This window comes from Cupressus sempervirens, chromosome 11 (assembly GCF_028749045.1).
Source record: "Cupressus sempervirens isolate cs-2001-9-10 chromosome 11, ASM2874904v1, whole genome shotgun sequence".
In the NCBI taxonomy this organism is placed as follows: domain Eukaryota; kingdom Viridiplantae; phylum Streptophyta; class Pinopsida; order Cupressales; family Cupressaceae; genus Cupressus; species Cupressus sempervirens.
In genome coordinates, this window is record NC_143128.1 from 698997393 (window position 1) to 699017822 (window position 20430).

At 34.9% G+C, this 20430-nt stretch overlaps 1 protein-coding gene across 2 annotated transcripts; it reads left to right on the forward strand.

The window, feature by feature from the left end:
- The first annotated feature begins 221 nt into the window (after window positions 1–221).
- LOC149531608 (mediator of RNA polymerase II transcription subunit 15a-like) lies at window positions 222–18328 on the forward strand. Of its 2 annotated transcripts, none has more exons than XM_089810908.1 (4): window positions 222–400; window positions 16932–17043; window positions 17589–17707; window positions 17906–18328. In XM_089810908.1, exons 1-3 carry the CDS (start codon window positions 342–344, stop codon window positions 17670–17672), a joined length of 255 nt encoding a protein of 84 aa, XP_089667034.1. In that variant the 5' UTR covers window positions 222–341; the 3' UTR covers window positions 17673–17707; window positions 17906–18328. The 2 variants fall into 2 exon arrangements, 1 of the variants encoding a protein (XP_089667034.1); XR_016359028.1 differs by having other exon boundaries at window positions 227–400; window positions 17589–17771; window positions 17906–18077.
- The last annotated feature ends 2102 nt before the right edge of the window (window positions 18329–20430 follow it).

Sequence of the window (20430 nt, forward strand, 5' to 3'; positions counted from 1 at the left end):
CCTAAAAAATAGACTTGTACCCCCCTCTCATGGGACCCCTGCCTAAAAATTTGAAGCTCCTAATTTGTAGTAAAAGATTCCAATTAAAGATTTACCCCCTCTCAAATATTACCATGGAACCACCCGCTCCACAAAAATAGAGCTCAAACCCTTCTTATAGGACCCCTACTTTAGTCATAAACCTAGCTTTTTCATATTTAAACTCCTCTACTTTTTAAAATACATTTGAAAAAGCCTTATAAATTGGAATGAGTTGAAGAGAATTTCTCACAATTTCTAATATTGTACGGAATTCAATCCAGATTGCGTCTGTTGGCTTATCAATTCGCACAAATTCTGGCATGGAACGCAGGAGTTGGAGTCTCGACCGTAATGCCAGAAACAAGATGGTCATAAAGATGTAATTTGTTTAACTCTCATTGTTCTTTTCTCCTTGCCTTCTCTGGGCTGCATGTTTTTGTAACAACTAGTTCTATTTACAACATTCTTTTCCCATTTCTGGAGAATACCTCTCTCTATGTTTCAGAATTTCAGTTGCAATCGTATGACATATATGGTTTCTCTATGCCCAACCCACAAAATCTGATCATTCTTTTTTGGGAGGATACCTCCGAATTTTCATTTGAAAAATTAGGTCTCCGCCAAGAATGATTTGAAATCGTGTTTTCTTATGATATGATTGTCCTTAAAAACTCGAAAATGGAGGTGCTGCTTTTTGTTGAACAATCTCTAGCAGAATTGTAATCCTAAACTGTTATAAACACAATTCTTTTCCACCTCTTTCTCATATTAGGTCTCTCTACATCCATGCACTTAGCGACGAAGTTTAAATCTGATATTTTTTAACAATAGAGATAGTCCTATTTGTCGAAGATCCATTCAAGGGACTAGTCTATTTGAATCAAGGTTGAATTCCCATGGATAAATTTCTGAGCTGACAGAAATTGGAAATTCCGTGTTCCACTAGGATGAGTCTCTACCATTTATCCCTTGCCCTGATTCCCTGTCCCCATTTCCGTGCTGTTGTCCTTTATATATGGTTTTAGGATTATGGGGGTATTCTTAGGCTTATCCTTTTCTTGGGACTTGGGTGAATGGATTATAGGTAATCTTAGAGTTTTTCTGTATTCAATTGTGTCACTGTTTTTTACATCAATGTTTCAGATCTATCATCATATTCTCTATCAGTCATTCTGAAGATGGATCACAGACTGTGATCCAAAATATTAATGAAAAAACAGTGACACATTTGAATCCAGAAATATTCTAAGATTATCTTTGGATTGTGAAGATCTGCTCTATTATGAAATATAGATGATTTTCTCCAAGGATTTTAGAATGTTGTTAAGATTTATTCTTTATAGAGGTTTGATCATCTTAAGCGGTTGTTGCTCTGTTTTATTGTCAATCCTTTTGGCCACACTGGTAAATTCTTACTTCTGTATTGATTGAGGTTCATCAACCTAAGCATAGAGCTTCTTTGAGTGTTGAGCCAGTGCAGAGCAATTCCTTTTAGTTTTTATAGGAGATAGATACAATGTTGAGGGCTAAGATTAATGAGTATTTTCAGTTCAAAATAATATTTTCGGCAGTATCTGTTTGTAGGTCAGCATCACTCAGATCTGTTGTTCTGATTGGAATGTTTTGTTTAGCCTACCATGCAGTCGGTTTTATTTCTCGATTGTAGAATTCGTTCATGATGGTCTAAAAATTTAACAAGCCAGAAAAAATGACTTTGTGCTTCCTAGTTGAAGGTGTAATTGGTGAATGGATGATGTGTTTTTTGTTGAAACTAGAGCCCAGAAACTAAAGATGAAATACAATAATAAAGAAAACATTAGAGAGAAAATAAACACTAGAGGATATCATGGGAAAGCCCTTTTAGAATGAAGGGAAAAATCCAGCCACACAACAAAAGATCATTTTATTGATAATAACAGCTAAAGTGTACAATATCTCTTGATTGATGCAAATATATAACAATAGGAGAGACTCTTTACATTATAACTGAAGGTCTCTTGAGATTCCCATAACTCCTATAATTAATTATAATTCTCCGGATATTCATGCCTCAATGCATGTGAATGACACATGCCATTTACATTTATTATTACAAATTAAACTTAACTGACCTTTTCAGCTGAATATGACAATAACGGTAATAACGTCAATATTTTGAGAGATAAAGATCTCGCAGCTACAAACTTTAACACTATGGAGGGAGGGAGGTTAAGCTCATATAATGTAGATCATTACTTCTACAGTTTTGAATTTAAAAGTTGGAGAGTAGTTTCAAAAATGCAAAACTATTATTGCAAATAACTTACATATGCAGAAGTATTTTTAAAGATCCAAGAGGCTAAACATCTGAGGTAGGTGTAGATAGCCTAAAATAGTTTTGAATAATGCTAGTGACAGGTTTAGGTCGAGAAATGGACTGAATGAGTCCTGTGGATGTATGCAAGTATGTACAAGACAATGGGTATAAAAAGGTATGGTGAAGATTGTGAGTAAAGTAGGCAGCTGTGCACTATACACTCATAGAACTTGTGCCCATGAAACCAACATACAAAAGGAACTTTAGGGAAGAGTACAGCCAAGTAAACAAAAGAACACACATAGAAGGACAGCCGTTGCCATGACTAATTTGGCTTGTCAAAAAGCTTGCACATCTAAGGATGTATACAATACATCCTTTATATGTGACAATAACCTGGCCTCTTTGTTAACAAAAATAAATAATGAACAATTATGGGTGTACAAACCATAAATATGGCTTATATCTCAATTTTTTTTGGTGAAACATTATATTTATATTAATAATAACTGGTTCAAAATAGCTCCCGGAGAAAAGAACCAGAAAAGAAAAACTTCGATCATTGCCTGATACAAAAAGGATGCAGAAGAAGAAATACTGCATCAAGAGAGTATCTATCAACACTAATGAATCTTGTACTCGTGATTCCCAAATCGAGAATATTCTAATTACAAAGAGGCCAAAACTCATATGAATACAATTCATTGTTTGGTGTCGGAGACAACCAAGAGCCAAGCCAAAATCTGTCATAAAAGTTTCCATCATTGATCTTCATCCAAAACTCCAATTGAGACCGTGATATTAGAAAGTCATCTGATGCAAGTGCAATCCAAGATCCTAAACTACATACAATATCTCAAATGAACAAGTGAGATCCATTAAAGTAAAAACATGTGAAATCACAGAGAAGCTGTGATTTACTATCAAATAATATATGAGGAGGGCTCAACATTATTTTAAACATATTCTTTTGTCATAATATTAACCAAGTTAGAGAAATCAAGGAGGTTAAGAGGGGAAAGTAAAGAGTTATCATAAACCCCATCAGTACCCAAATTAGCTAGACAATTAGCTAAAAGATTGTCTTCTCTATAAGTATGCATGATGTAACATTCAAAGATTGAATCAAGAAGAGACCATACTTGATGCAATATATACTGCATGGACCAATTATATACTTGATGTTTAATACATGCATTAATAATAATAGCTGAATCCCCTTCAACATGTAACATATGTATAGATAGTGATTTTGCAAGTTCCAAATTAAAAAGCAAGGCCAAGGCCTCAGCTTTGTTATTAGTACATGGATATGGTTTATATCTTATTAATTATTAGAAAAACATTTCTTTCAATGGTTTCCTAAAATATAAGGTTAACGCGGGCCTTCAAAAATAGAGTAAAAAATCAGCTAGTAATGCAAAAAGTCAGACTTAGGGTGGTGACTTGAGATTTAGAAGATCATACAAACTATCTTAAGTCACCTGCCTCTAACTTACCAAAGCTGATAACAGGGGTTGATCAACTCCAACACCGGTTAAAAGATCAGCAACTTTATTACATTCACGAAAGTATCTAATAAAAGAAGTACCATTGGAAGACTTGTAGACCATCATAGCTTTATATTTAATGACAATGGCATGACAAACTGAAAGGTTAAAGAGAAATTTAACTACATCTTGTAAAATTAAAATAAAACAGAAAATGAAGAAACATTGTAGTATTCATAAAAACAGGGAAAGCACTACAATTGTTTTTCCATGTGAAATGATGAAACTTAGAAACAATTTACAAACATCAATTATAAGACATAAATGAAGATTTAATGTTACCAGTTTTCCTCAATTCGCCTTATCTGTTTTTCAGTCAGAGTACATAGTCATATATAAAGATCGTAGAATACCAAATAGTCTCTAAGGCAGTGATGAGACGAGCACATTCATGGTCATCCCCAACCACATTAAAGATACCCAAATTCTCATAATTGATTATTAAATAAATGCTACTTCTGTTTGGCTGTGATTTGCTCTCAATTGCGATCAGGTTTAATTTCAGAAAATTTTATGTTGAAAACCTTACCTCTGTCATGCTGCTACTGAAAAATAAAAAATAAATGAAACAAGGATTTGAAGGAGCAGTACTGGATGCATGCAACTGTACCCTAGTTTGATTGTTGTTTATACCCCATTTCTAAAGGCAAAAATGAAAGACAAATATACAAGAAAGAAACTAATTATATTGCCTTACTGCCTTGCTGAATACATTACAATAAGCCTCTATTTATAGAGGTCTGAGAACTCTTTAGAATTCTACCACACTTATTACATAGCATTTAAAATATTAATATAATGCATTCATTACGAGCGGCTAAGTCAAGTGGTTGGAATGGCTGGGATGGCAGATTGTCTGCTACCGACGATGGTGGGAGGTGAGCAGTTATTGCGGAAGGTTGGTGGGCAATTGGTGAAATTAATACCACCAACACTCCCCCTTAATTTCTACCATTAACAAATTTTACATCAATAATTCCCATTTCCTCTCGTAGATATCCAGTTACTTTTTGGTAATGCCTTAGTGAAAATATCTGCCAATTGATCTTCAAATTTCCAAAACTCAAGGTAGATTTCTCCATTGTTGGTCGATTCTCTGATGAAGTGGCACCTTGTATCAATATGTTTGCTCCTTTTATGGAATACATGATTTTTGGATAATGCAATTGCTGATTTGTTATCACAAAGTATTGGTGTTGGTTCTTGTTGATTATGTTGTAGATCTGAGAGAACATGACGTGCTGTGGAAGTTGTAGCTACATATTCTGCTTTAGTTGATGAAATTGTCACTATAGGTAGCTTCTTTGATGCCCATGACACAGCTCCTGACCCAAGGTGAAAGATATATCCGGAAGTGCTCTTCTTATCATCAATGCTACCTGCAAAATCATTGTCAGTATAACCAATCAAACCAAATTTTTTAGCTTTGGAGTATAGGATTCCATATCCCATTGTTCCTGTAATATACCTTAATATCCTTTTTCTAACTTGCTAGTGAAAATTTTGTGGCAACTCCATGAACCTTGAAATCAAAATGACACTGTACATGATATCTGGCCTTGTAGCTTTCATGTACATTAAACTTCCAACAAGTCTTTTGAACATAGTTGGATCAACATTTGAGCACTTCTCTTCCTTGCTAAGTTTTGTTCCTGTTGCAATTGGAGTTGATGTTGGATTACAATTTATCATTTTAAATCTCTTCAAAACATCTTTTATATACTTGGATTGACAAATGAAGATACCTTTGTCACATTGAAAAACTTCAATACCTAAGAAATATCTCATCAACCCCAAATCTATCATTTCAAATTCTTTCATCATTTCTGACTTGAAGATGTCTATTGATAGATTTCCAGTGAATATCAAGTCATCAACATACAAACATACAATCAAAATCTGACCTTCTTTATTAGTCTTGACATACAACATGGGCTCACTGTTACTTCTATTGAATTGATTTCTTATCATGTATGAATCAATCCTCTTATACCAAGCCCTAGGAGCTTGTTTCAAACCATAAAATGCCTTTTCTAGTTTATATCATAGTAACGTGAATCGGAATTGTATCGGAATCGGCACGGCCGAATCGAATTGTGAATCGAGGGTGAATCGTTGGTGAATCGGCGATGAATCGACAAATTTGAAAAAACCCTTTAAATGTAAAGATTTTAACAATTTAAGACTTATTTCATGCACCCTTTATTGAATATAACTTAAAAACACTATAACATCATCAAATAGAATCTAACATACATAAACATGAAACATCCATCACATACGTAACTATGTTATCATTATGTACTAAAATGTAAATTGTATGCTAGCTGAAGTAAATAAAAATCAAATAATCATAATGATTCAAATCATAGAATCAGTAAGATGAAATCATGAAGATCTATAAGACATCAAATCATAAATGTATGTAATATGTATAAATCTAAGATGAAGATCCATGAAAGTTTGAAACATATGTCTATCAGTGATTCAGTATCACTATCAATATCTATACAGTGTAAACGAAATATAAAAACAAGGCTCCAGCTCAAGCCTCATCATCCTCATCATCATCCTCTAGCTTTGTTGTAGCCTCAACCTTAGCCTCTAAGTATCCCGTTTGCCTATGAGAAAGGTGTGTAAGGTAGGTCCTAGAGGACCGCCGAGCCATGTCCCTTGCATTGGCAATGGGCTCACGAATAACGTCTCTAGGGCCTGCGTCTGTGTGCGCGCGTGTGCATCTACCAATGCCTGAACGTGCTCTAGCTGCCTCCTCTGCCCTGGCCACAGCCTTAGCCTCTACATCCACCTGGTCAACCCACGCGCGGTCTTCCTTAGTGAGGACTAGGTCCACGGTCTCTATGATCCACTCTGATTCTGGATCAATCTCCTCCAGAATGATCGGAGAGGATTCAGCGCCCAAAATCTGTCTGATCCTAAGACGAAGGTTGTAATGAACAAAGACAAGATCATTCAACCTCTGCACTGTCAACCTGTTTCTCCTCTTCGAGTGGATGTGCTCGAACATGGATCAATTGCGCTCACATCCAGAAGCGTTGCTCGGCTGACTCAGAATGCAAATGGCAATTTTTTGAAGGTTTGGGGTTGTGGCCCCAAACATTTGCCACCATCTATCTGAAATAAGGAAAAAAACAAAAACAATTAGTCTCATTTACAAATTACAACTCTAAAATTAATGCATTATATAATCAACTTTAAGTTTAGAATCTAGATTCATGAACATTGAATATATTATTTAATTTTTACCTGGCTGTAGTGTTGTCTGAGCATTTATGGCCATCTTGCCAGAGAAAAGTGGCCCCTCCTTATTGTTGAATTGGTCTAGCTCAACAATCTCAGCAGCGCTATTTTCATCGCTACTCAATCTCTGAATCACTGTGTATAAGCCAGTGAGAACCTCCGCATCCTCCTTGAACTCAGGACGAAAACGAAATGCCGGATTCAGATAGTAAGTTGCTGCATGGATGGGTCGATGGAGCTGATTTTGCCATCTCCTATCGATGATGTCCCAAATAGGGCCATACCTCTCCTGCACTCCTGCATATTGGGCTCTGATGGCCTCCTTGGCCCTATCCATGCCCTCATAAATGTAGCCCATAGAGGGCTTCTCCCCATCAGCAGTTCGTAGCAAAGCTACAAGGGGCTCAGTGACCTACATATAAAGTAAAACGAAAAATTTGAGTCAAAACTTAAATATAAAATAATATAACTTAAAGTAAAAGCAAAATACTAAATGTTAAATTGCAATAAATTTACCTTAAGGATTTCTCTAGCGGGTTTTCAAAAACCATCCTCATCAAATATGCAATCCATCACATCTAACCCTATAGTGGTTGTGGCATAGGAAGAGCAAATCCACTCCTGACCAACAAACATGCTCCTCAATCCATCCCTTGATGTCAACAAGGACTGCAAGGTGATGAAATTCGAGGCAAACCTCGTGATACCTAGGCGAGCTAACTCCTTGCCTTCTGTGTACTTCCTCATTGTGCTAAGGACAAATGCATGATTATAAATGAATTTGCATATGTTTTTTGCCCTTTCCACAGATGACTTGACAAACTCAAGTTTGCCAATTTCCTCCAACATGAGGTCAATGCAGTGTGCCGCACAAGGGGACCAAAATATAGTGGGGTGCCTCTCCATCAAAAGTTTACCTAGAAAAATTTTAAGTCAATTAGAAACTCAAATTTCAAAATTCAAATAAATTTATTTTCAAAACTTGAAAAGTTAAAAGTTTACCTGTTGCAACATAATTTGTTGCATTATCCGTCACCACCTGGATCACATTTTGTTCTCCCACCTCTGCTATAACTTCCTCAATAGCGTCACATAAATATGTGGCATTTTTCACATGTGCCGAAGCATCAATGGATTTTATGAACATGGTATATCCTACAAGTAACAAAACAACGAATTATAATATTAAATGGATCATTAACGAATTAGCATTCAACAAATCAAAATTTACAATTATGTATGTAGGAAAGTAGAATGATCAATCACCTCCACAGGATACAAGAAAATTGAGGAGTGTTCTATTCCTCCTATCGGTCCAACCATCAATGATGATGGTGCAACCCTTTGCAATCCATTCTTTTTGGTTCTCCTCGAGGTCAACCCTCATGTCCTCTACCATCTCATCCAGGAGGTATCCGCTCAACTTAGCCGCAGTTGGGGCTTTAAACCCCGAACCACAAATAGCAACCGCATCTATCATATTCTGCCAATAAGGATCCCTGTCACAAATAAAAGTTTAGATGTCAAAGACTCAAATTATAAAACAAGTAGATATAATTAAAGTTTTACTTTTACTTTTAATTTTAACTTTAAAGAAAACAAAGAAAAAAGAATCAATTACCTGGCTGCAATAAATGGAATGTTGCAAAAGTACCAAAATTTGCATATCTCCTTTCTGGCAGCATCGTGAATCTCCTTGTTCAAACCCATGCCCTCAAGCGTGGGTTGGGAACTAGGAGTAGTGCGGGGCACAAAGTAACTATCCATTCTGTTTTTCCGCACTCTAGGCTGCAATAGGTTGGTGTGGGACTCTGTCTCAGTATGTGACCGACTAGCACTAGCACTAGCACTAGCACTAGCACTAGCACGAGCAGAAGAACTAGGATAAAAAGGAGGCCTAGAAGAACCCTCTCCAACACAACCTACGGATGCGGAAGTTGATGCAGATGTAGATGTGGATGCGGCTGCAGATGCGGGAACATGGGAGCCAATACCTCATAACCCTTCAACTTGCATTTTCCTATTTGCTTTGTCTTTTTCAATCTTTTCTAATGCCATTAAGCAAGTGCGTTTTGCCTCAAGAGTTTGGTGAGTGCAAACTGGAACATCGTGTCCAGGTATAGCAGCAATGTGGAATTTCAATCTATAAATAACCCTAGAAGTTATTTTTTCATTACAAAACATGCATTTTGTTTGATATTTGGTTCTTCCAGGAAACTCTTCATTATATTTCCAACATTCATCTTTTTTACCCATTGGAATTTGCGAAAAATGAGAGCAAAGGCTGCTGCAATAAATTTTTTTATGTAAAATATCAAAGTTTGAAGCTAATAAAAGTTAGAAAACAACAAACCCTAGCTTGCAACTTAGTAAAAATAAAGAACATTCAAGATTTACTCTAAATTTTTTGAAAACTATAGAAATTTAACAAAAAACGCATACTACACTAAAAATTTAACAAAAAATGCATAATACACTAACATGCAAGAAAAAAAAAGCACTTACCTCTTGCAAATGAGTTGAAGAGTGTTGATATTGGCTCCTTAATGCTCCCAAAGCAATTGATGGGCTCTCCAAATGGCCTGCTGATCTCTTTGGTGCTCTTCCTTCTTGCCGGTTGGAAACCTATGGCTTTTTTTTTCTCTTTTTCTCTCTCACTTTTCCTCTCTTCTACTTATACTTAACAAATAGAAGGCCCTTTAGGGTTATAACAAAGAGAATAGGTCAAAAACAAAGTAAAAAAAAAGTGATTTTAAAAAAAATTTCAACTTCCCTTTTTACATGCCGCGGGCGATTCATACTTGATTTTTAAAGGCGATTTTGGCAATTTTTCCATGAATCGCTTGAATTGGCGATTCAGGCGATTCATAGCCCAGAAATCGGCGATACCGATACACGATGCAAAAAAAATCGCACAGCATGAATCTTGTTGCGAAATCACCGATTCAGGCGATTCTCGTTACTATGGTTTATATACCTTGTTTTCATGCCCACAAACCTCATAACCAAGTGGTTGTTTAACGTACACCTCTTTATCAAGAAAATCATTCAAAAAAGATGATTTTACATCCATTTGATACACTTTTCAATCATTTTGTGTGGCTATTGCTAAATTAGTTCGAACTGTGTCAAGTCTAGCAACTGGAGCAAATGTTTTATTATAATCAACTCCATATTGTTGTAAAAAAGCTTTAGCAACTAGCCTTGCCTTATGCTTAACAATTTTACCTTTTGCATCAAATTTAGTTTTGTAGACCCATTTGACTCCTATACATTCTTTTCCTTTAGGTAAATCCATTAATTCCCATCTTTTATCTCTTTCAATAAAGTCAATTTCTTCACTCATTGCCTTGATCCGTTTATCTTCTTTAGTTGCTTCGTCAAAATACAATGAACCACAAGAAAACAAAACAAAATTGGAGCATATGTCTACATTCTATTCTTCTTGATCATATATATCTTTTAAGCTTCTTGTTTTCTTACCTTGGCTTTGAGAAATGTAGCATCTGATTTATCACTTACACTTGAACTTGGAGGTAAGGCTCCTTGCACAAATTTCCTTGGTGGAGTACTAGGTGGTGTTTGAGTACCTTCTCCTTTTGATTCATCTTCACTTTGCAATATTGGTGCTTCACTTGTGACTTTTTTGTTAGCATTTCCATCCCATGAATCTTCTTCAAAATTAACATCCTTGCTAATGATCAATTTCTTTGAAACAGGGTTGTTCTTCACCATAACCAATAAAAATACATTTTTCACTTTTATCATCCAATTTCCTTCTCAATTCAGATGGCATCAATGAATAAGCAACACATCCAAAAACTTTAAAATGAGATACATTATGTTTCTTACCATTTCATGCTTCTTGTGGAATTTTGTTCTTAACACTCTTTGTAGGACTCCTGTTCAAGATGTACACGCACATACTACTGCTTCTGCCCAAAAATCATTAGATAAATTTTTGGCCTTCAGCATACTCCTTGCCTCTTCCACTATGGTTCTATTCTTCCTCTCTGCTACACCATTTTGTTGTGGTGTGTACCTTGTGGTAAATTGCTTCTTAATTCCATGGCATCTGCAAAAGTCTAGAAACTCATTAGAACTGAATTCACCACCTCTATTAGATCGTAATACTTTGATGTAGAGGCCGCTTTGTTTTTCAAATAAAGTTTTGAACTCCTTGAATTTTTCAAAAGCTTCACTCTTTTGTTTGAGAAAGCATATCCAAGTCTTCCTGCTAAAATCATCAATAAATGTTAGGAAATATATACTTCCTCCTAATGATGGAGTTTGGATAGGTCCACATATATCAGTGAACTAATTCGAATGGTGTTCTTGCTCTATTTTAACCTCCTACCGGGAAGCTTTCTCTATGTTGTTTTGCCAATACACAACTTCCACATGAACTTGGTGGTTGCACTGTTTGAGGCAATCCTTTCACCATATTTTTCTTTTGTAACAAAGCTCAAAGCATCAAAATGAAGAGGACCATACCTCAAATGCCATAGCCATGATCGATCGGAGAATACTATCCTCAAACTAACTTCTTTTCCTCCTTGAATGCAATGAATCTGGAGGGGGAACATTCGATTTTGTGTCATCTTGACCCTTGCAATTACCCTGCCACTAGGATTTCTATCGAAGATTGTGCAAACATCATTATCAAATGAAACTTTGTAACCATTTTGTACTAGTTGACCAACACTCATGAGATTGTGTTTTAATCCAGACACAAAATACATATTAGGAACATATCTTTTTCCTCCATTTTCTGTCAAGACATTAATAACACCTTTTTCCATTACAAAGACTTTACTGTCATTTCCTAGCATTACTTCCAATTTTACAGAATCATCCAAGCTAGAAAAAAAATCTTTATTTCTAGTCATATGGTTACTACATTTACTATCTAGGAACCATATATCACTAAAACTTTCTTGAGCAACATTACAAGTTACGAATAAACTTCCTGAATTGTTATTAGATACATCTGAGTAGTTAGCACCATTCCTTTCAATCTCCTCTTGTTTCTTTGTACATTCACTTGCAAGATGACCAAATCTCTAACAATAATGACATTGAATTCAAGATTTATCAAACCTTGATAATGGATGCTGGAATGGACTTCTCCCACGTCCTTTGTTCGAACTTTGAATGGATTGATTTGTTATTTCTTCTTGATTTGGACTTCCACGTCCATCTATGCTTCTACCTCTTCGTCTTCCTCTATAGTTTGATCTTCCTCTTCCTCTGCCAAAAGTTACATGTGATCTAAAAGCATTCTTCAAAGAAGAACTATCATTTCTATTCATTCTAGATTCGTGAGATAAACGCGTCCCTATTAACTCATCAATATAGAGTATTGTCAAATCCTTAGATTCTTCAATGGCAACAACAATGGCATCAAATTTTTTAGGCAAACTAAGTAGTATCTTTTCAACTACTTTTTGATCAATCAAATCATCACCATATGATCTAATTTGATTAACCAAATTCATTGCTTTATTTAGAAATTGATCAACCGAGTCTGAATCCTTCATACACAAATTTTCAAAATCACACCTTAAAGTTTGCAATTTAGCAATCTTAACTTTTGATGCCCCTTGATATGCTGTTTCTAAAATATCCCATTCAATTTTAGACTTTTTAGCTGCAAAAACCTTAGGGAAAATTGATTCATCTAAAGATTGTTGAATTAGAAACAATGCTTTAGCATCCTTTTACCTATTATCTTGTAATTTATCTCTTTCATCTTGTGATAATGTAGACTCATCTTGTGGTTCATTAAAACTTTTTTTAATAAGATCCCATATTCCTTGAGAACAAAACAATGTTTTCATTTTTATAGCCCAAAACTCATAATTTTTACCACAAAATATTGGAATTTGTGGTTGACCTATACTATTCCCAAATGCCATATTAAACTCATAGTTACAACTGCAGTCAACAATTTTAAACTTTGCTTTACAAAGCAAAACCACCAAACAAGTCTAAGCCAATGACATATAGCTTAAGCAAACAACAATACAATACTTATTTTCCCCTTTTAACAATTTTGTTTGCTCATTAGACTTCAGTCCATGAAATCAGCTCATACCTTCTCTCAAACATTAAATTGGCATCTTTTCTTCTCTAGATCTTCGCAGCCACTAATCGCCAACTTTAGAAGCTTCTGATCTGCAATAAAAAAAACATTAGAAGCTCCATTCACTGCTACAGCAGTTATACATATCAGCAAATATTTCTTTTCTTCCTAGGCCCCGCTCTTCATGCTCTAATACCAATTTGAAGGCAAAAATGAAAGACAAATACACAAGAAACAAACTAATTATATTGCCTTACTGCCTTGCTGAATACATTACAATAAGCCTCTATTTATAGAGGTCTGAGAACTCTCTAGAATTCTACCACACTTATTACATAGCATATAAAATATTAATATAATGCATTCATTATGGGTGGCTAAGTCAAGCAGCTGGAATGGCTGGGATGGCAGATTGTCTGCTACCGATGATGGTGGAAGGTGAGCGGTTACTGCAAACGGCTGGTGGGCAGTTGGTGAAATTAATACTGCCAACAGTTTCACTGTTATTGACTGATTTATTGATCAAACCCAACATTCTGGTTCTGATGGGCATGAGGAAGTTGGCAGGTGTTGGGTGCCCTCAGTGCCTAGTTATTGCTTCTATGGTGCTTATGGCCAAAAAACCCCATCCAACGAACTTCTGTTTTCCAACTTGGACATTTCATTTTGCTCTAACCCTAGAATAATAGTGAGAATGACTATAGTATTTTTGCCTCCTAAATCTGAGGACAGAGAGAGGCCTTTGATTACTGCTGCCCTGTTGATCCATGATTACCTCTAGAGGCACCATCAAATTGAATGGACAAAAGCCCTGCTGGAGGTTCATCCAGTGTGAATAATTATGAAACTTCTTGCTTGTCTACACCCGATTAACGGGGGAGTATAGAGAAATATTATTGTCACATGCATACTATAATGGTGCAGGACATTAATTCATTCATGTGGGCTTGGACATTATTTTCCTTTATTAAAAAGTAAGGGTTTTGATAGGAGCATGCACCCAAAAACAGTAGTAGTCATACATTAGTTGAATAATAAAGCATGATAATGAAAAAGTGATATGACATATCCAAACTCACAAAAACCTAAAATAGACCAATGGCTCAACCAAATAAAATGACTGACTTTCAGAACCAACAATATAGCCCATTATATCGAAGAAATTGGGTAAATGCCACCTTTTGTATCGTCCTCTTTTGAAAAGGATCAAGTTTCTATATCCACAAATACAAAATGGACAGTATCAATGTATCATGAAAATATGTCATATCCATAGATAATAGATATAGTTGGGCTTAACAATAAATGTGAGGAACATGAAGGGTACTAAAATACCCAGGGGCCAGTACTAATGACCTTCAAAATAAAAATTGTGCAGTTTCTTGGCACATGAGTTCCTGGAAAGAGTACCAACTGCTTCTTAGATGGAGTTTCATTATTTTTTAAATAATGCTTTGTCTATCTATCATTAATGAAGACTAAGGTCATGCGATAAGAGTTTGTCAAAGGTCAATTAATATTTTGTTCGCCATTGAGTAAATAGTGAGGAAAACCCTCAATGACATATTTTTTCAATCTCTTTCTTGTTTATGTAAATATAAGTAGGTGCTATTGAATAAATGTCAGATTTGCAGGCATTTCATCATGTTTGAGCATTCTTTTGTATTCTGTCATTTAATACCTTTTGCTTTTGTTTTTCAGATGATTTATTCAGGAACAAACAAGTTGTATCCCATCTTTGGTTGATTCTTGTAGTTGCCTTTTCAAAAACTGCCTAGGCAGATTTATTGAAGAAATAGCTGTGAATCTTGACAAAGCAGGAACCAGAAAGATTTGTTATCTTCTGGTAAAAAGTGAATGAATTCAGAGTCAGAAGACGGTGTTAGCTATTGGGATGACTCTGATTTCATAAAGAGAGACCTGGAGGAGTAGGGAGAAGGAAGCCAATTAAAATCTTCTTTTAACTTATGGATGGAGATCTTGCAACATGACATTTGGAAGGAAGTGGAGGTCCAAACGTGGTTGGGTAAGATTCTTGCAGCATTAAAGTGCAAATTATGACCTTGAGGAGAAACTAAATGTGTCTTCCTACACATAGGGAGATGGATGGCTTTTGCCAAGTCCTAGGGATAGGTTTACCTAGTTTCCTGAAGCTCTGACTCAAAGAGCAGACTAAATCAAAGACAACTCATTTTGCACCTAGCTCGTGCATTTTTATTGAAATATCATTATATAGGAATACAGATGGCTTCAAAATTTAGTAGATGAAGGCCCTTCTGCTTGAACACAATATCTACATATCCAACTTGTCAGTATCCCATTCTGCAATGCTAAGTTTGGGCTATTTTGACACCTTCAGTTTTTTTTTGCATTGTAAGGAATTATTTGGTTTTGGTCATGTTTTACCTTGATAGGGCCTTTAATATTCTAGATTAGTAACAAGTTGTAGGTTGGGTCCCATCTAGAATTTTTTGAGCATTTTCCCATATTTATGTTTCATTGGATCCTTGGGTGTGCATAAGGACTAGATTATATTGCTGATATTGGAGGAGCACATGTTGTGTTGGGTATACAGTGGCTGCTTTCTATGTACTATTAAATCTTTATGCCCAAGGAAAATAAGAACTGATTCAATCCAAAAGAACAAAGTTCCAGAGAAAGGTTATTTAAAATTTATGGGCCACTTGTACATTAAGAGTTTGATCATTTTGGTCCACATGCAAGCTACAAAAATTCAGAAATACTTTGCATGTACAAGGTAGTGTTCCAAGATCAACCAACGTGTTTGTTCCAGTTACAGGTGATTATGGAAACTTATGAACAAGTAAGCACTAAAATGTGTGTTGACATAAGAGGATGTGCAAAACAATTGTGAGACAGCAGAGAAGAAAAATAAAGTTCTATTTGGTGTTTTTAGTCCTTAGCTTTGTGTTATTATACAAGCAATGTTTTATCAACACCATGGGTGATTTAGAGTTTCCTTACCCATTGACCATAGAATGAGTGGAAGCTGTCAAAGATATGTCATGAAATGTAGTGAGGAAAAAGATTCTTGTACAGATATGTCCGGAAGCATTCTAATTGTGATATCTCTTCAGTTAAAGCATATACAAAGAGTTGTCATTGTGCGAGTACTCTTTTATTGCTGCTGAATTTGCAGGTGTATTCTATATTCATGAGGGCGAACCTTATACAATCACACACTCAGGAAGAAATTAAGCTTGAAAAAATAAGTCAATTTTGACTATTTAACACATTTTGACTAGAAATCAAACCTTAGTGTGTGATGCTTAAGCTGTCCCATGGATGAGCAGCTGTTCCCATTCTATCGCTATTTTTGTCATCTTATTCAGTATTTTCTGCATTTGATTTTCCTGCAATTCATTTAGGAACACAACAAAGTATATTAATGGTTAGTACGTATATTTGATTAATGTTAAATTTTGAATTGAAAATGTATATTTGATTAATGTTAAATTTTGAATTGAAAATGTTTGTGTTCTGTGAATTCATTTTCCTCATGTGTTCATTAATTTCTCAATGCTGGCGGTATGACATCTTTGTCCATTCTGTGCTAGCGATTCCTCTCACCTGTTTATTTTTTCTTGCAAAGATTTGTTCCCACAAGCAATATATTATTGCAATTATTTGGTGAAAGTGCTTGCAACTGGCTTGTTTGTTAATAGAAATTAGATAAGGTTGTGTGGATATGTATGTGCAGAACGGATACTCTCCAAAAAGCCATGCCAGTCAGAGGTTCTGAAAGCGTGGATGAACTTAAAAATATTGCTGTGCGGTTCGAAGAGAAGATTTATGCTGTTGCTGCAGACCAGGTGTGTTTCTTCTGTTCCAGTATATCTAATTTTTTTTTCATGAGTTTTCTGCGGAATGCATATTCCATTTTGTCGCTTTGTCCAATTTTACTACAATCAAGATTTTAGTTTGTTTTAATGCTTTGTGTCCTTTGAGCTTTCTTGTTGATAATTAATACTGTACGGTTATACCTCCATCTTTTAGTTACCACTTTGCAAGGAATGGATATAATGAGTCTTAAAATCTATATATCATATAATATGAACTTTTTGTTTTGTATTGAAGAAGATTTGCGCTTGACACCATCTAGAAGCTTTGAACATGTACTTTGTCATTGAATCAAGTGCCTTCCCTCGTGAGTCATGTGATTAAATTTATCTCGATTCCAAGCTCAAAGCTCTCTCGACCTAATCTTCACATTGACTTTCTGACTTAATGTAATTTAATGTGAATTTTGATTTGGTATATCCCCAATATAAGCTAGAAAGATATTTCCCTTCGAATCATGATGGATATTTTATTGTCATGTGCATATGTATATGTGCTAATCCTTTCAATTCTGCAGCGCGATTATCTATGGAGAATTTCTACAAAGATGATATTATTCGAAACAAAAACCCCGGTTCCTCGAGGGAATATTCCCAATTAGTTTTGCTGCTAGCGGCCAGAAGCCTCTGGATCCTGGTGTGAAATCTCACAAAATGCTAATGTTTTAACACTTAGGGTTCTACCAGTTAATGCCCTTGAGGTTTTTGTACCATCACTCTGATATCTATAACAAAATGCACAGTTTCTTGTGTTTAACATAAATATTTCACTGAGGATTTGATTGACGTTATAGCTTTTTTTCCTCCTATTTTGACTATTTCAAAATTGTGGCAGGGTCTACAATATCATCCAAGCTGCAAAATCTATCATAGATGCAGCGACTCTCCTATTTGATTTTTGTACGTCTTCCCAATGGATGCAACATTGATGATCATGCTTTCTGAATGATTATGTTGTGATACATGAGTAGTCTACACCCTTGGTATGAGTAGGTTGTTTATGCTTTCGCCCTGATTTATGAGAGTACGATGTATTTGATGGTTTCTTTGAGGTTGTGCTAGTGGTTATGTGAAATTATATGGTATCATGATGTGTTTCATGAGTACCCTTGAGATGTGAAAGTGGTTTCATTGTGTATTATTTGGTCTATTGCACATGACTTGGATTCATGTAGCAATGTTGAGTCATGATGTTTTGACCATATTTGTATAATGGTTATTTATGATGTTATTTGGTGTATTTTACATTTGAGGTTTACGATGTTGCTTCAGGATAACTGTTTGAGATTCATGTAATATTGTGCCTTTGTTCTATTTAGTAATTTGGTTGTTATTTCCATTATGAAATGCTTAGAATAATTGGAATGAGTTATCAATATTATGTTCTTAAATTATTGTGCTATGGATATTTATCTTGTTTCTTTCAGTAGACTTATTCAATGGAATGCTTTATTAGGTGGTTACATGTATTTGTTGCTTTGACTAATTATATATTATGCATCTATACTTGATGTTGTTTTTTATACTATAGAAGACATCCTTGGAAGTGGCACATGGAGTTAGTGATATGACCTTTTATATCGAGCCAATATCATCCATGTATGGGCGATGTATCTTTATGTTGTTATTAATAACCCTCTTGTAATTGGTAAATCCAAATTTATAATGCATTATGTGATCAGACTTGTGAGTAGGTCTCTGCATTTAGGGTTCTACGGTTGTTGTGGAAATAATTAAATTAGTTTTATTATTTAATTTAATTTAATTTTATTGCTAGCTATCTAATTGATCGTAGTTGAATTCAAAATAGTTGAAATTGATTTATTAAATTTGGGAAAGAAGCCAATTAGTCTATTAAATAATTTAATATTCAAATTTATATGCCACTTTAATAAAGGTGTCTATATTGGACAAAAAGTGAGTTTTATATTCACTTCTCACTGTGTTGTTTCATGGTTTTGGAGAAGGTCCTCCAAACCCTATTTGAGTTGAATCTATGTTTTGTTTGTTGCAAGAGTTTGTATTGACGGATAGACAATGTAAATACTAGACATCTTGGGTAACCTTACACTATAATAATTAATTTAGCCTGGTAAACCACAATATAATATAAGATTCAAAATTGCATTCATTATATATATATATATATTTCTTTGTTTATAATTCTTTTTCTTTGTTTCTTACTCTTTTATTTATTTGTTTAGTTTATTGTCTTGCTTAATTTTTTGTGTTTTTCTTATTATTTGTCTTTTCTTTCTATCTTATTTCTTCCTTAATATTTTTTGCTTTTTGCCCCTTCTAATTTCCCACTTCTTATTTTATGTTCCTTCTCCTCTATTTCTTCTTAAGTTGCTCCTCCTTTGCATCTTGCATATTTTTCATCTCCTTGCTGCCCTCGTGCCTTCATGATGGTTCATAAAGTGTGATCCAAAAAGTTGGCTCAAAAGAATACTAGAAGCAAAACAACTACAACATTGTAGCCACCAAAATGTTACTGTTTGAAAAAAGACTACACAATTTCCCTAGCTTTATATTATTGTAGAATGCTAAAGAATGAATTCTTGCTCACTAAAATAGTATTACGTGGAGGAAGAAGAGATAACTTATAAATCGACAAAGTTAAGTGGATATTGATTATCAAAGGTTTGGGTAAGGCGGTTGGAAAAATAGTGGAGGGTTACTAGTGTTTATTCTCCCATCTTTTCATGATATTAAAAAGGAGGATACAAAGAATATGTTTGGGATAAAAAGGATATATACACTCAACTATTTGGAATATATAGTCAGTTGGAAAAAAAATCTAGTAAGGCTCTTAAAAATATCAGAAAATAAGGAAAAAGCAATATTAAAGAAAAATAATTAACAAACAAAGATTCTTATCTTCTTTGGGGAACAATTAAGAAGAAGGGAGACACGTTTTTATTACGTGCACTTCACCCATGAAGAGCATATTATAGCTATTAGTAGTGATAGACATATCTATTTAAGAATCAATTGGTTCACATCAAGATCAGTACTCAATTGATGGCTATGCTAATAAAGACATATTGATGAGAGATCTAAGCCACTAAAAATATGAAGGTTGCACAACCAGGCAAGACAACTATTTTTCTTAGGCAACTTAGGGTGACATACATCCTAGACTATAAATTATTAATGTCATGTAATACATATTTCACCCTAACTATTGAAGCTTCAAGCTATTAAGATCCCTTCATTCTTAGGTACTCACTTCCCCTTGTTGCAAATTAAAACTTTGCATTTGATGAGCCTCTTGGAGCAAGAACTGGAGACTCCATTGGTTGTTAGAAGTTTTTGCTCAAATAAGATCAGACATTCATAAAGTAGTATATATATACA

Excerpts from the sequence above, each read along its gene's own strand:
- LOC149531608 (XM_089810908.1), top strand. The coding sequence starts at position 342 with ATGGAACGCAGGAGTTGGAGTCTCGACCGTAATGCCAGAAACAAGATG. Across the intron at positions 401-16,931 it reads AACAAGATGGTCATAAAGAT|AACGGATACTCTCCAAAAAG; the intron begins GTAATTTGTTTA and ends ATGTATGTGCAG. Across the intron at positions 17,044-17,588 it reads ATGCTGTTGCTGCAGACCAG|CGCGATTATCTATGGAGAAT; the intron begins GTGTGTTTCTTC and ends TCAATTCTGCAG.